The 14,976-nt window shown below is 41.6% G+C and overlaps 1 protein-coding gene across 1 annotated transcript in view; it reads left to right on the top strand.

Annotated features, from left to right (window-relative positions):
* The first annotated feature begins 90 nt into the window (after window positions 1-90).
* The window catches only part of slc1a7a (solute carrier family 1 member 7a), a 32,132-nt gene continuing 17,246 nt past the window's right edge, over window positions 91-14,976 (top strand). The window contains exons 1-2 of the mRNA XM_023427259.2: window positions 91-638; window positions 8,559-8,638. Of these exons, the coding sequence (XP_023283027.1) occupies window positions 498-638; window positions 8,559-8,638 (221 nt within the window). The 5' untranslated portion in view covers window positions 91-497. The remainder of the gene's footprint in view (window positions 639-8,558; window positions 8,639-14,976) is intronic.

Raw genomic sequence — 14,976 nt, 5'->3', positions numbered from 1 at the left:
GGGGGGGGGGGGGGGCAGAGAGACAGGGAGGGAGGTGACTGACAGAATGACAGAGATAGAGAGTGTGTCGGTGTGATGCTCACAGTCTCGTGGAATAACCAAGGAAGCAGGTCAGAGGACGAAAACAGAAACTCCTGAAGTGCTTTATTTTTGGACGACTACCTCTTTAATTTTACTTTTCACCCCCCTCCGTTAACTAAATCCCACCTTTTTTTTTTTCTTCCTCCTTTCTTTAATCTTTTTCTTTCTGGGCCGTTTCTTCTCTCACAATCCCACCTGCTCCTGCATCAGTCTGCAGCCATCTATCCTGTTTCACCTGCTGCGTCCACGGTCTGCTATCTCTTCCAGTGCGGCGGCGGCGGCGGCTGTTGGCTCTGTGCTGCTTCTATATGGCTGAATAGGTGGTAGAAGGGGAGCTTTTCTCTGAGAGGGGGGGTTGCAAAGTTGCAGTCAGGACCAGGACAAGCAGGAGGAGGAGGAGGAGGTAGTGGAGGAGGATGGCGGTGGCTCTGGATGAAGTTTGGGGGCGGGTGAAGAATGTCTGCAAGCAGAACGGACTGCTCATCCTGTCTGTGCTGGCCGTGGTCATTGGCTGCCTGCTGGGCTTCTTTCTCAGAGGCAAGCAGCTCTCCGAGCAGGTCAGTTGGTTAAAATGCCCCCTCCCCCACACGCACACTCTCCCACCAGCCCACCCGCCCTGCCCGACTTATCTCACCCCCCTCAAGTATCCCTCTTAAATGTAAAGATGGATTCAAACACCACAACTCCCAATACAAGAGATTATTCAGTTCCTTGTTCCCTCTTTACCTCCACTCCCTGCGCTTCACGCTGACATTATCACACACACTCAAACATGGACTGCTATCTCTGTGAGGACATGGTATCGATTCACATTCAGTCCCCGGAGGCTTAGCTTTAACAGCTAACATGCCAAAGCCCAACCTTTACACTGACCGTAACTTGGTCATGATTCTTATTTAACCTTAAAGCCAAATCTTAACCTTCCAAATTAATCATTAACTGGACCTGATTTTTGTCGCCAGATGGCAGAGAAGTCCCCACAATGGGATGAGCACACAGTACACACAGTGGCCCACACACACGTTCACTTTAAATAAGATATTTTCACTAAACTACCACCATCTACCAAAATATAGTTTTCATCACCGCAATCAAGTAGGACCATTAAAGTGAACGAGGGGGCGATGTAATGAACAGTGGATTGTGCTTCTGACAGATTGGGAATAAGGAATAAGGAGAGGGACGCAAGGTTCAGTTTCACCTAAGTGACTGACACTGCAGGTTCTTCACACTGCTCACAGTCAGGTCACAAAAGGCTGTCAAAGAAACAGCGTTAAGAGGCCTGAAGGGTCGCCGGTTTATGACGAGAAAAACAAAGACGATAGCAAGTTCAAACTCATCCAAATGCCAGTTTGTCTGCTACAATGTGCATATAGTAATGGCAAAATACTTCCCCAGGGGCAAGCTTTTTTAAAAATGTGAATCAGTACCTCATTGCCTATACAGCCTCTGAGCTAGACTCGTATCCATGGAAAGGGATTGCCAGCGGGGAGATTAGTTGTCAATCACTCACCGAGACATCACTTATATAATTCACACAAGACTGAATGGGAAGTGGAATTAAAAACATAGTTGGAAAATCAGTAAAATGCTAAGAGGCTGCTAAGGCAACTGCATGATTATTCCTCTAACCATTTTGCTTTGGTAATAGCTTAAATTACTGTCAGAGTAATGGAAAAAAAAGATTGTTCTATCGATTGTTCCAGTAATTATGAGCTGGAATTGCAGAGAGAGCGTACGTCAAGGCTGAAAAGCTATAGTAATAAGGTTGACTGAAACAGAACAGAAAAAAAACGTGGATGATGGGGTGGGGGGTCTATGTGCTTTTTTACATGTATGATGCAAGATGTGTGACAATATAATAATGTTTGAGCATGAACATGGTGTCAAAAGAATTTCCAGCAAGAGACAGGGGAATGTCAGGTGTGTGGCTTCCTGGTGATTTTGTTTTGATCCACGTGTTGCGTAAGATAACAGTAGCGGCCGTCTGTTTTATATGGAGCACACATCTCCTGAAAGAGCTCTGCGAGCATGTGAGCAAACTCGTAATAATGTAAGTGGAGAATCCTAGTCGCACAGCACAGTGTCAGCTTGGTGATAAAAAAAAAAAAGGCTAAATCACTTCATCCTTCCACATGGTCCGGTTCAGATACTGCAGGTGATACGTGCAGACGCATGTTCCAGTGGAAGTACGTGCTGGTAAATGCATGTGTATTCCCCTATATTCACTAGGAGCTAGTGAGCTGAATTCATCACAATGAACAGGCAAAATGACTCATGTCAGTTCATATTTGCGTGTCCTGCCACCGTTCGGGACATTCACACACCGGCAGCAGAATATAAAAATGAGAACGAAGTACATCATGAACACGTCACCGCTAGCAAATGTGTGTTTGCTTTTTGAAATTTGATATCTGTTCATTTAATGCAATTGGCGTGAGGGAGCTTGCTCACGGCCTTTATAAGAAAGGAGACACACTGAGACGCTCTCGCAGCTTCTGTGTCTGGTCTCATTTTGTCAATGAGATCAGGGGATTTGATGTAAACAAAGGAAATGATCCTGAAACCCGCGGCACCAAAGTCACAGCCATGGAGATATTCTCTTCTTACCTCAATGAAAATACATAAAAAGTCACAAGTCCTGCTAGCAAGGAGCTAAATGGTAAAATGCTAACATACTCAATAACAATTCTGACATGATGATGTTTAGTAGAGTGTTTACAGTGTTCACTTGCTAGTTAAGCATATGAGCTATATGCTAACATGTGCTACTTAGTCATTCGTGAAACATAAATTAAGTTATAAAGTATTGGACAAATTGTTATTTTGTAGTTTTGACCTGATTAGACTCTAATGATAAGAGATCATCTTGTGTCTGAGCCAAAGCGGTGCTGGACTGACTGGTCTGACGTTACCCTCCACAGAGCCACGACTCTGACAACACAACAGGTCCCTCACTGACAGCTGAGAGCTGGAGAGGTTTAGTAAGTGGACCTTGAGTTAAGAATTTAATCATACTAAATTTTCCAGGGTCAGGAAGGAGCCTTCAGATCAAGAGTATGATCTGACTTGATTTTTTGGTGCTTCAGACTTTACATTAACAAAGCCTATGTATACTGTATATGTAAGTATATTGACAGAGCTAAATAATCAGCAGTTGCTAGCTCTAGTTCCTTTGTCTCTGCCAGTGACTGCGGGTTGAAAACAATGAAAAGTATTGTGATAACACAGATTAGGGAGTGTGGTTTTTAAAGGGGAAGCAAAGCTCATTTCTGTGTCCCTCTCACAAACATGAATCTGGGCCTGTGGTCAACAGGCTGGACAATCTGCCCACGCTGAGCCTGCCAGGATGGTTTTTACCTCCTCAGCAGGAGAAACAGAAGTGTATAAGCTGCCTACGGAGAGCCACTCCTTAAAGGAATCAACACAACACTGAGTGGCTTCCGAAATAGTTTTTTTTTTTTAAATTATAGGTCATACACTGAGAGGATTTCAATCCCTTGAAAAGAGCAGAATAATTCAGTTGTGTGTGGAAGCGCTCTGCGGTTTGTGTCACAATGGAAAAAGCATTTGGTGTCGCGAGGAGCATGGTGGTGGATTTGACTGTGACTGTGGCAGCTGGCAGGGTGAAGGTGAAGGCAAAGGTGAGGACAGTTAAGCTCCCACTGCATTCATGATTACAAGGTGAAAACAAGAATTTAGAGTGCAGGTGTGTGTGTGTGTGTGTGTGTGTGTGTGTGTGTGTGTGTGTGTGTGTGTGTGTTCCTTTCATGAACAAATGATCAAGAAATGCAATGGTTGAGGGTCTAGATATTTCTTTTTACTTTTATAGACAGAGACTGATTGCACCGTATGATTTGTAGTTTGTGATCAACACAACTGAGCGGGATACACACTGCAACATAAGTATATTTGCAACTTCTGGCTTTCAGCTCAGGCCCATCAAAAAATATATATTTTCATCCTTCATCCTTTTACAAGAAGAAATGATGATGTATGTCAATTATTTCAAAACAAATAATTAAAGGTCCCAGAATAAATGTGTTATGAGTGAAACTGCAGACTAAATGAAATGAAGTTAAGAAAATTAAAAAGCATAAGAAGAACAAAATTTAAAGTAAAATCAATGGTTTTTAAATGATATTGTCATGAAAAGCAATGTCAGACAGAAAGAAATGTCTAAAAGTAAATTACAACACATTGCATTGAGTAGTGTCAGATATGTGTGGTGGCCAGTGTCCCTGCTGCGCTAACAGACCAAAGGTTATTTTTCAGTCACCGTCCAGACAGGCGCTTTGTTAGTTCATCATCATCAGTGTCTCAAATGTGTCTTGCTGCTTTCACATGGATAATTGTACATAAATGGTATGCAGTGTGCATATACCAGCATGTGGTAGTGTGTGCGTGCGTGCGTGCGTACCACTGTCAGCAGATGTGAGAGACAGATGTGTTTATCCTTCATGCACATAGACAATACAAACACACATGCACAGACACACTCTGAATGCTATGTTCACAAAATTAAATACAACACACAACATACTAAAGTACCCAGAGGCCACCCCCCCAAACATGCACACACACACACACACACACACACACTTAGCCATTTAGCCTAAAAGTGCCCTCACTCAAAAACAGAAGCAAAAGAGCTTTTATTGCTCCAACATCTGCACTGCACAGATGTGCTGTACTTAAATTTGATTTTTTTTTTTTTTTTCATGTCCAACTCTTTTACTTTGTTTTGTTTTTCCACTGGCTCTTTCCACTTATTGCTTACTATTATCATAATATAATAGCGTGTTTTAAATTGCTTGTCACTAACAGGGGACTGTGCACCCACCCATTCACTTTGCATTCACTCTTTAACTTCAGATTCTTACTGCATTTCATACTTTTCATTCAATTTATTATTTATTTCTCATTATTAGATTTACAAACCTTCATTAATTGAGTTTGTATAGACATACGGTATTATCAGCTTTTAAGGTTGTTTTTGTGAATGTGCTAAAGGAGCTATTTGTGGGATTTGTTATTGCTATATCAGCATTAACAGCTGTTTACTTATAAGTCTAGAAGAAACGTTGCGAGTTCTTCATCAAACTTCATTCATTTACTTACTAAGAGCTGTCTCTAGTGGTGGGAAGCAATGCCAGTGTTAACTCTTGTTTGGCCTCTATTTCTATAGCTTCTTTTATTCAATTTAAGTTAGCATGCTAACCAGCTAGCTCTGGTCCAGCTGGACCATCTCATCACTTTCTGATACCGAGTCACTGTATCGTCTAGTCTGCCCTGAAGAGGTAGCGCTTCTCAGAGGGCGTGTTATTACCTCTTGTCTGCTAAATGCATCAATAGCTGAAGCTCTTGGCAAGACTGGTAGGTAAAGCCTTTGATGCTAACGCTGGTCATGTAATGCAATAGCAAAACAAACAAATAGCTCCTTCAACAACTGTTGCATCCATTTATCATTTTTTCTGACCACCTGACAAATTTAATATTTCACCAGAAAACCAAAACAATGAGCTAAAAGACGCTAAAACTCTCATTATAGCTGAGAGGAACGAGTCAGGGAGACTGTCCTACTGTAAATCAGTGCCAGTAGCTTATAATGACCCACAATTGCATTTTGTTAGGCAATCTCCAGCTCCAGTCACATTAATTATGACTGGAGCAAAAGAGGAAGTGACAACCTTCACCATGTGTTTGTTATTGTAACCATGACAACAAAGGTCCTCTATCTTTAAGGAAGTACCTATCTTTTCCTAAACCTAGCCAAGTTAGGTCAACATCCAAACCTCCTTGGTTGATTTCTTTAAATGCAGAGGAGTATGAGTTGTAGTTGTTGCCATACTAAAAGTATAGTACAATAACTAAATGTAACATGGTGTGCAGTCACTTGGCCGTTTAAAAATCAGAACATCCCGTTTTTCACATTGATGATGAAGCATAGTGAGTCTCTAGTGTTTTCAGGTCGCCAGATGTGATACCAAAATAAGTACCAGGTACTCGCCTCAACTTTTGCCCAATGGAAAACCAAAAAAAAGATGTTGAGAGAGAGTTGAGCCGAGCTGCAGTGGAAAAAAGCTAATTGCTTTCTTTCTTCTTCTTTTTTATCCCAGGAGTATGACCCTAGGTGAGGGCTAGAATGTAAATTGACTGCTACATTCAGAGTAGAGGGCAGAGCAGACACATCAGCCCACCTCTTATCGTAGAATAATCTCACACTCCGTCTTACATCACCTGTGAACAAGACCCTGAGATATTAAACTTATTCTGTTGGGGGTTCAAATATTTCCTGTTGTTCAGGGAATTCTAAAAGATTTTGAATAAGCTGTATAAAGCTTTCTGTGCCTCCAGACAGAGCAACAGTCTGATATATTGTGATATCACTTAAATCAGTGTCTTTTGGAGCTTAAGACTACAAGTACGGACATGAAAAGAAAATCTGGGGGTGTATAGTTTGAAAGATGCAAGCTTACCAGACCTCTGTAGCCTGCTCTTCATCTCTGCTTGAAGCTACGAAAATTACCAAACCTAAATCCGTCAGCTTTCATGTTGCATTGTGTGCGATGTAGTCGCTGGGTTTAGAAAAGCAAGAAAGAATGCGTTGAATAAAAAAGGCAATCTGTGGTTCTGTTGCATCAAATCTGATACCTTTTTACTGTCCATCACGAGCCTCACAACATTATACTGTAGGTGTACAATGCTGAATCAGTGGAGGGCTCTTTTCAGCTGCCGTTCCAGTTGTTTCTCTATTCATAACCCACAAAATGTGAATGGTTTAGATTAACATCAAAAATCCACTTGCAGAGTCTTGAAATGAAATATGCTTTTCTTATTGTTGCTTGGCAATATACAAACTTAAAACCCACAAGGTAAATCAAGAAGAGAAATATGGTCACTGTGCGACAGACAATATCATTTCTTTTACTTTGCCAAGGTTGACATACAGTATCTTACTATTCCCAGATGATGGATTTTAACATAAGCACTTAAACACAAGAGTAAGAATAGCTCAAACTTCTTCTAATCACAATAACATCGTTAAGCTATAATAACCTGATTTTTACTACCTGTGTGAAGCCATGTCAAGGAGACCTCTTCCAGCTGTTTGTTATGCCGTACATAAACTGAAACCAGTGGCCAGGAGAGTAGGAAATTAATCAAAAAGTAATCTACTGGCTTTTGATAGTATGTTCATCTAAAATATATGTTAAAATGCCAAAGAAAACAGAAGGTGATGCAGGTATCAAGATTTACAGTTTTCAGTAGTTTTCAGTAGTAGGTTGATACTGTGTGACAGAGGATTGTAGAAACCTGTTTTCCTGTAATTGTGTAATCAAATCAACGGTCACAGGATTGAAACATGATGAAACTCCACATAGCAGCCTCTGTGACCTCATGACTTCATGCAGCGAATACATTACAAAACAAGGTTTTATTATGCAGATTTATATTCTAGATTTCTATTTCTATTTTTAGCCACAGTCAAATAAGGTCATTAAATAAGTTAAATGGCCTCAATCATGGTCAATTACTTTGTTTCTGTCAGTGATTAGCTACATCAGATATTTAGTATTGGCCACTGCTGTTTATTACTCATGTGCTGGACATATAATAAGGAAAGGCAACAGCAAAATGCAGCATGGCGCACATGATCGAACACAGGTGAACAATAAAGGCAACACACGTGATGAAACTAACAGAGAACTTAAAGCTGAAGAAGTCTTGTAAGCCAATCAGTTTCGGTTGCCTTAAACTCCAGTATGTTGGACTGGTCAGGCCACCACTTTGGTCCAGACTGAAATATTTCAACAATTATCAGTTAGCTTTCCATAATAGACATGTTAGCACATGTTAGCATGCTAACACACTAAAATAATAGCATGCTGATGTTAGGATTTAGCTCAAAGCCCCGCTGTGCCATAAGTACAGCTTCATAGAATTGCTAGCATGGCTATAGCTAGACTCTTAGTCAGGTTTGTTTGAATTACCTTTTCTCAATTCCTCTATCAAAGCTACAAAGCAACCTTAAAGCTCACAGCAGGGAGCCACTGCCAGATGACCCGAGAGGTCTCTGTGTCTCATAGCTTTTCATCAGGCCCAAGCCTTTTTTTCATGTAGCAAGGCTTGTGCTTTATATAAGAGGAAGATAATCTAAAAGTCAATTGAAAGCCATTTCTCAATATGTTTTTCGTCCTCTTTTCCTGACAAATCTTTTGATTTGAGTTTCACTGTCTCTCACAAAAGCAGCCAGACTTCTCAAGGTCTGGTTTAGAAAAGAATCGTCGTATGTGGGCAAGATTTGCAGTTTGTGATCATGATTGGTTGGAACTGATATCTGGTGCAGTGCTTTTACACTACACATGTCACTAACACAAACAGGAATAGCTAGCGAAATACTCGCATAATGTAATTAGCTTGTACTGTTTAATTTTGAGTTATGAAACAAGGTGTTTTTCTCTTCCCACTTGCAGGAGGTGAAGTACTTCCAGTTTCCGGGAGAGCTGCTAATGAGGATGTTGAAAATGTTAATTTTGCCCCTTGTCGTATCCAGGTAAGAGCAACACAGCAACATACACACTCACACACTCACACACACAAAAACAATTATGTGCCCTTTGTGCCAAATGCCAAACTTGATTATAGGTATTGTCTATGCTGAAAGGAACCAAATTAAACTAAACCGAACTGAACTGTGAGGAGGAGGTATGTGCAATCACTGGGGGAGCATCATTGTTGCTGCAGTCACTCTCCTCCACCTCTGCGCATATGCAGTGAGTTTCTATGCTGCAGTGACATTTTTTGCAGGTGGCACACTGTGGCCTACACCGGTGATATTGATATTACTTTGAAAAGTACCATATGAGAAACCTGGGCCTAACCCCCCCACCCCCCATTTGAACGTTCTGCTGAGAACATGGAGACTGCATCAGAATGAGCTGTTGTAGCTACAGAGAGAACTGAATATGAATGTTTGTCATCACTTATCTCCACATGGTCACATGGGAAAGTGCCATATTACTGTGTATAGCGGGGGGAACAGACATTTTTAACAGCATGAAATATATAAAAATTACAATAGCAATGTATCTCGCACACTCTGGGTCCATTTCGTTGTTTGTTTCGGCTGCATCTTTCTCAGCCAATCAGTTGTCCTCAGAGACCACATGTTCGTTGGTCTGCTCTCTGTAGCTGGAGTGAAGGATTTAGTATTCATAAATTAAAAAGCCTTCAGTTAGGAGCTATTTAAATATAAATCCACCTGTACACCCACCTTTGACCTTGAAATTACAGTTTATTTGTATAGCAACCTTCAACAACATGGTAATTCAAAATCCTTTATATAAAGACATAAAAAGGAAATGTTGGAGGGTCAAGATAAGACAGAAACGAGGCAACGGATTCAAAATGAGTGAAATAAAATAGAAGATAGAAATAAGCTACATTTGAATAAAATAAATTAAACAGGACAATAGGATTTACAATAGAGATGCAGTGCTGTGCTTGATATGAATGAATAGTCCCAAATTTAATTTAATGGAGAGCTGAGGCAAACAGAAATGTTTTAAGCCTAATTTTTGTTTGTTTTTTGGGGACTTTGTTCCAGATTGACGTACCCTCACGTGCAATCTTCCCTCTCACAGTTCCACCTCCAGTTTAAGTTTAAAATCATGTATTTCATATACAGCCTCATACTGGTTTTTCGTGCATAGCCTAGAGATTTGTTGCTACAGCTGTGTGTCTGTACGGTAAATAATGTCGATGAAAGCAAAACTTAGACGAGACTGCACCCATTTCAAATCAAGGATTAAAGAGTAACGTTCGTATAGAGGTAAACCTGTTGCCCTTTTATAACTTTGGATGCATTCTTAGAAGTGCAGAGGAAGCCAGATTCTCCACTCTGACTATTTTAGGCCCAAAGCTCTTAGTTGCCTGCATGAGGTCAGTGATGTCCAACACACAAAAAAACTCCCAAAACAAATCATGCAAACGCACCGGTTACATGCAGGGTGCTTTGTGCAATAAGCTACTTACAATCTATGCAACAGCAAAGACTGGATGAGAAGTTAATCCTCCCTTCCTCTCTCTGTCTGTCTGTCTGTCTCTCTCTGTCTATTTCTCTCCCTCTGTTTCAGTGGCTCTCTCTTTTAGACTTCTCGTTATGTCTTTTCCTCTGCAGTTTAAGGCAAAGCGCAGTGAGAGTATGTATCTGTGCTTTTATGAATGCTCGTGGTCCACTCCCCCAGTTGCACAGATTCAGAGCAGGAGATCACTTCAGTACAGGTTCCCTGCCAAACGTGAGGCACGTGAGGGCAAGAGACGTTAATTACATCTAATCTGAAACAGTGCATGCAGGCAGGGGGCCAAACGTAGTTCAACAAACTGCTTCAGAACACGGAAATGTAAAAGCAATCATGGCAAACATTCAACACTCAGCATGGGCTCAGGCTGCAGGAGCTCCTGTTGAATCTGCAACACACTCAACGTCCCTGGTGCCTGCCTGCCACTTAATGACGGCAATAATGGATGAGGAAGGTAGAAAGGCACGGCTTGTTACGTCGCAGCTGTCATGTTTGGACTAATCACTATCCACCTGCTCGCACTCAATCTAGAATATCTGCATATCTTTGCAACCCGCTGCAGACGGTGCATGCAAATATCCAGCCACAGAACGCAAACACAGTCTTGGTTGATATCCTGCCTTTCTCTCTCTCTCTCTCTGTCTCTCTCTCTCTCTCTGCCATGGCCACTGATGTCAGCAGAGAGTATCTAGATTGGGATGCACAGACCGGCTGGTTGACATGGCGCATGGTACAGTAGGGCTTATCTAGGGGTGAATATCTGCCCCAGCCCTATAGCCTGCCTGTCCCCATTTATTTTCCCCTCCCAGGGCCATCTGCGCACCAGCCAAAGCGGAAACCAGATTATCCCATGAACGTGTCATGCAGAATCAATGGTCACTCCACTTACTGCCTCCGTATGTTCCACGTTTCTTTTATTTGTTGGGATTGTAATCAAAATAAAATAATTAAAGTAGAACTAGATTTTGAAAAAGAAAACTACATGTTTATCAGTTTTTTTGCTGTTTCTAGTCAAAGAGCAATTACATTTTGATAAAGCTCTTATTCACCAGTGCTTTGGCTGAGATCTGAAGGTCAAAGGTGAAGAGCAGTTTTAATGTTATGCAGCATCCACACAAACATATGGCTGATCCAAACCGTACTCAGAGTGCCAATGGTTGCATCTGCATTTGTGGGAAATCTCGCCACGAGGTGTAAATGACTTTTTCTAGCCCATGGCGGCGAACAGTGCTGTCATACGAGCGCATATTTCCAGAGATGTGTTTCACTCCGTGTTTGTATATGTTCATTTGACCTATAGACTCATCTCTGTCAGTTCTCTCCGTGTTCAGCTGTAAGCCGAATGCTCAGTTACTCGCGCTGAAGAAGAAATAATCAGCCGGGAAGATGAGCACTGCCGAAGAGATGAGAGGGGGTCAGTGCTGCAGGTTGTTTACAAGGTTTAGAGAAACATGAATCATATGTAGCCTGGAAGCATGTTTTGTTTAAATGTGAAGCTCCTGTAGGTGTTTGCTTCTCAGTGAATGAATACGAACAAACAGACTGAAATACAAATACTGGATCGCTACACATGTTGCACAACATCCCCTGAAGAAAAAACATTTCAGTCCATTTTCTTTGGAGCAACATGCGTTTCTCAAGAGTTCATTTTAACTGGTCACCCTGTTCTGATTATGATATCATCCCCCACTGCGTCTGGATTTCAGATAGTAACACGTGGAGGAGGATGTGTGGAGCGACGTGTGAAGCAATATTTTCCCCTCACAGTCCGATCTTTCCTGTCACTGCCTGTTGTCAGCTCTCACACAGGAGCGTGGAGACTTTGGATCAGTGGCTGAATAATTCTTTGACTAAAAGAAGAAAACAGAGATAAAATGGGCCACATTGATTTTTCTGAGACAGTGCAAATGTACAAGGGAACAGTGTCCCAGAGACAGCTTCGAATTTAAGTCCTTGTACTCTAGGATGTCAGGATGACCCATATGTCACATTGTGATGGCTAAATTGTGATGACGTCACATCGTAGTCGTGCAGATCATGAGTGCATCTCTCCAGATCGTCTGATTTGTCCTGCTGGTTGCCAGATGCCGCAATGAAGAGTTATTTTTAAATTGTTTTTTCAGATCACAAGTCAGATCACATTCATAAACTGCAGTGCTCGCCAGAGAATATAAAACATTTGAGAGCAAAATATTCAAAGTAAGACCTTGTTCAAACGAAGGCAGATCTGCAACAACGAATTCATGTCTCCGGCTCATCAAACATCTATGCATTCATTTACTTGTATGTCTTGTCTTGTGAGTAAATGACAGTCTGAGGCCTGGCCACAGCAGCATTTTAAATTTTAAAATCAGCATATAGCTCCCCCACCCACCCCCCCACCCAGATTTTACGTGACTTAGCAGTTGCTAACAAGTGGCTTAATGAGACTTGGAGGTTGTCTGAGACATTAAATGCTGGACACGAGAACTGATTTCCCGACCAGTCCACCTGTGCAGCCTCATTGTGATTATGCTCTTGCTCTTGAAAACGAGTACTGACTTTAAAAGAGGAAAAGCTTTTGTAAAAGAGGTAAGGAAGCTAAACCACGTCAAAGTTGGAAGTTTAGTGTTGGCGAAGTGATGCAACTGTGGTGTAGTTCATTTATGGGCTAACATTATCTTTATGTTTTCTGACGATGTCTGTTTAGGCTTTAACATCATAGAAGTGGTTTATTTGTGAAGATCATCGTGCGTAACAACACTTGCAGGGTATCATTTCAGAAAGGCCTCTGAACGTCAAATTTTAGTACAGTGGTGAGTCCGAGGGGGAAGGTTGCAGTGGATCGTATAAGCTCTGTCGTATAGTCTTGCTATTGTGTCACTGATTTCCTTTGTGGTGAGGGAGCAGACTGGAAAGCCAGAGGATATTGTTGAAAGACGTGTGTCTGAAACAGTATGAGTGACATATGGTCTGATATCCTCAAAAACATACAATTTCTGGCTCAGCTTCTTCGTTCGATTGTGAAGCAGCTTGGAAAACTGTTGTAGTGACTGTTGCTAGCCATCGTTAGCTGTTAGCTTGCCAGCTGTTCACCACCTAGCCAGGTGAGTAGTCATAATAATAGAAACCAAATATTTCACAGAGACAATCAGATTAATTTTACAGTGTCACTTCCTGGTGTGACCAAGCCTGTGTATTTAGTTTTCTGCTCAGAGATTGGTGCGTGCTGCATAGTGTAAATCCTCAACTCTCAGCACTATGACCAGGTGTTTATATCGTTTACCACCTTATGGTTTGTAACACATGCGGTAGTCCTTTATTACCACAGCAGAGTTCATTACACAGAAATATTAATATGTAAAAACATAACACAGATATGTATACATCACATATGCAGGGTGTTGTGTCTGCTGCTAGTTCGCCATTTTCACAAATTCTTGAACCAAACTAACTGCTGGATTTGTTTCTGCCCTTTTCCGGGAAGCAGGAACTTGGCATCTGACACAGATGTCTGCTCGATGTCACTGGTCAGCTCAGCAGGTCAGGCAGTGGAGTTAGATGAACAAGAGGTTTATAGAGAATTGGTTTTTCTTAATCTCAGCATACAGAGACAGATAAACACTCAGCGGTGTACGGCAGCGCAGCGAGAACTTCCTGACTCACCCCGATGGCCATAAAACTACAGTGATTAATTCCTTAAATGATAATATCTGTTTTAGTGCTCCTTTAGTTCACCTTGACACGTGTCCTGTTTCACCACATGTAATAACATCTTCCAGCCCGTTAGTTGTCAGAGCTGTTGTGCGCTTGGTTGAAGCCCTTTTTCACACCTGTAGTCTGCTAAATTATAAAGCTATTGTTAGAGCGTGACACCTATATTGACTATTAAAAATCAAATAGTGAAACCGACATCAAGTAGATCCATTGATGTTGCCTTCACTGATCTGAACCGCTGAAACAAAAGCCGCGGTGTCACTACCACATGCCACGGATGCATGACTCCTCTCCAAGGAGCCTTGGCCTTCTCTTTTTCATCTGGACGTGGGATTACTGTAATGCTCTTGCTCAGCAAAGGTGCAGCAGGAAGGACTGTAAGCCCCATATGGTCCAAAAATCATGTGGCAGATCTACTATACATGTTCTTGAAACCTCACGGTGCAGGACACAGATGACAGGTGACGCACTGTAATCCCACCTCGATTTAGAAGGACAGATACTTGTGCTGACTATCAAGAAGTCCAGTTCTTCCATTTGCTGCCAATAAGAAGTGGAGAAGCAATAGCTGAAAAGTATTTCTTTGGGTTAGGACCCACTAAGGGGACCAAAGAAAAATCAAAAAGGGTCACAAGATGATTAAAAGGGACAGAAAAGATGCTTCAAAGGCCACAACCATTTTAAAGCTGCTATGCTCTTTATTTTTATTACATGGGATCACATGACTACGTGTATGCGAAAGGAGATTGTTTGTAGTGACGCACCCAGAGGGAATTATCACTCCACTCTGCAGTTCCTCTCAGCTCTGCGGAGCAATTTAGTGTCTTTCAGCTCATTGTTTTGGTTTTCTGCCTTTAACCGTCACTCTCACAGGCACATTTTTTGGCAGCAGCAGGAACCTGTTTTTAGAGAGAAGGCTCTAATGAAACACAGCACTCTAACCTGCCCTGCTTTTAACAACAGAGAGACACTTAGCAACTACCTGTAGAACATAGTGGAGCATTTAGCAACTAGAGAAACATGAATCACTGTCAGTATGTCCTTGCATTCATCAGTTGGCCTGAACAAGAAATATAAATGCCAAAGTTGTTGCAACATATTTGTGAGATGTTTA

This window comes from Seriola lalandi, unplaced genomic scaffold, assembly GCF_002814215.2.
Source record: "Seriola lalandi dorsalis isolate HSWRI2012SDOR001 ecotype SW California unplaced genomic scaffold, Sedor1 jcf7180002054857, whole genome shotgun sequence".
NCBI classification, from domain to species: Eukaryota; Metazoa; Chordata; class Actinopteri; order Carangiformes; family Carangidae; genus Seriola; species Seriola lalandi.
The sequence above is the reverse complement of the archived record's forward strand: the minus strand, read 5'-3'. Positions and strand labels throughout refer to the sequence as shown.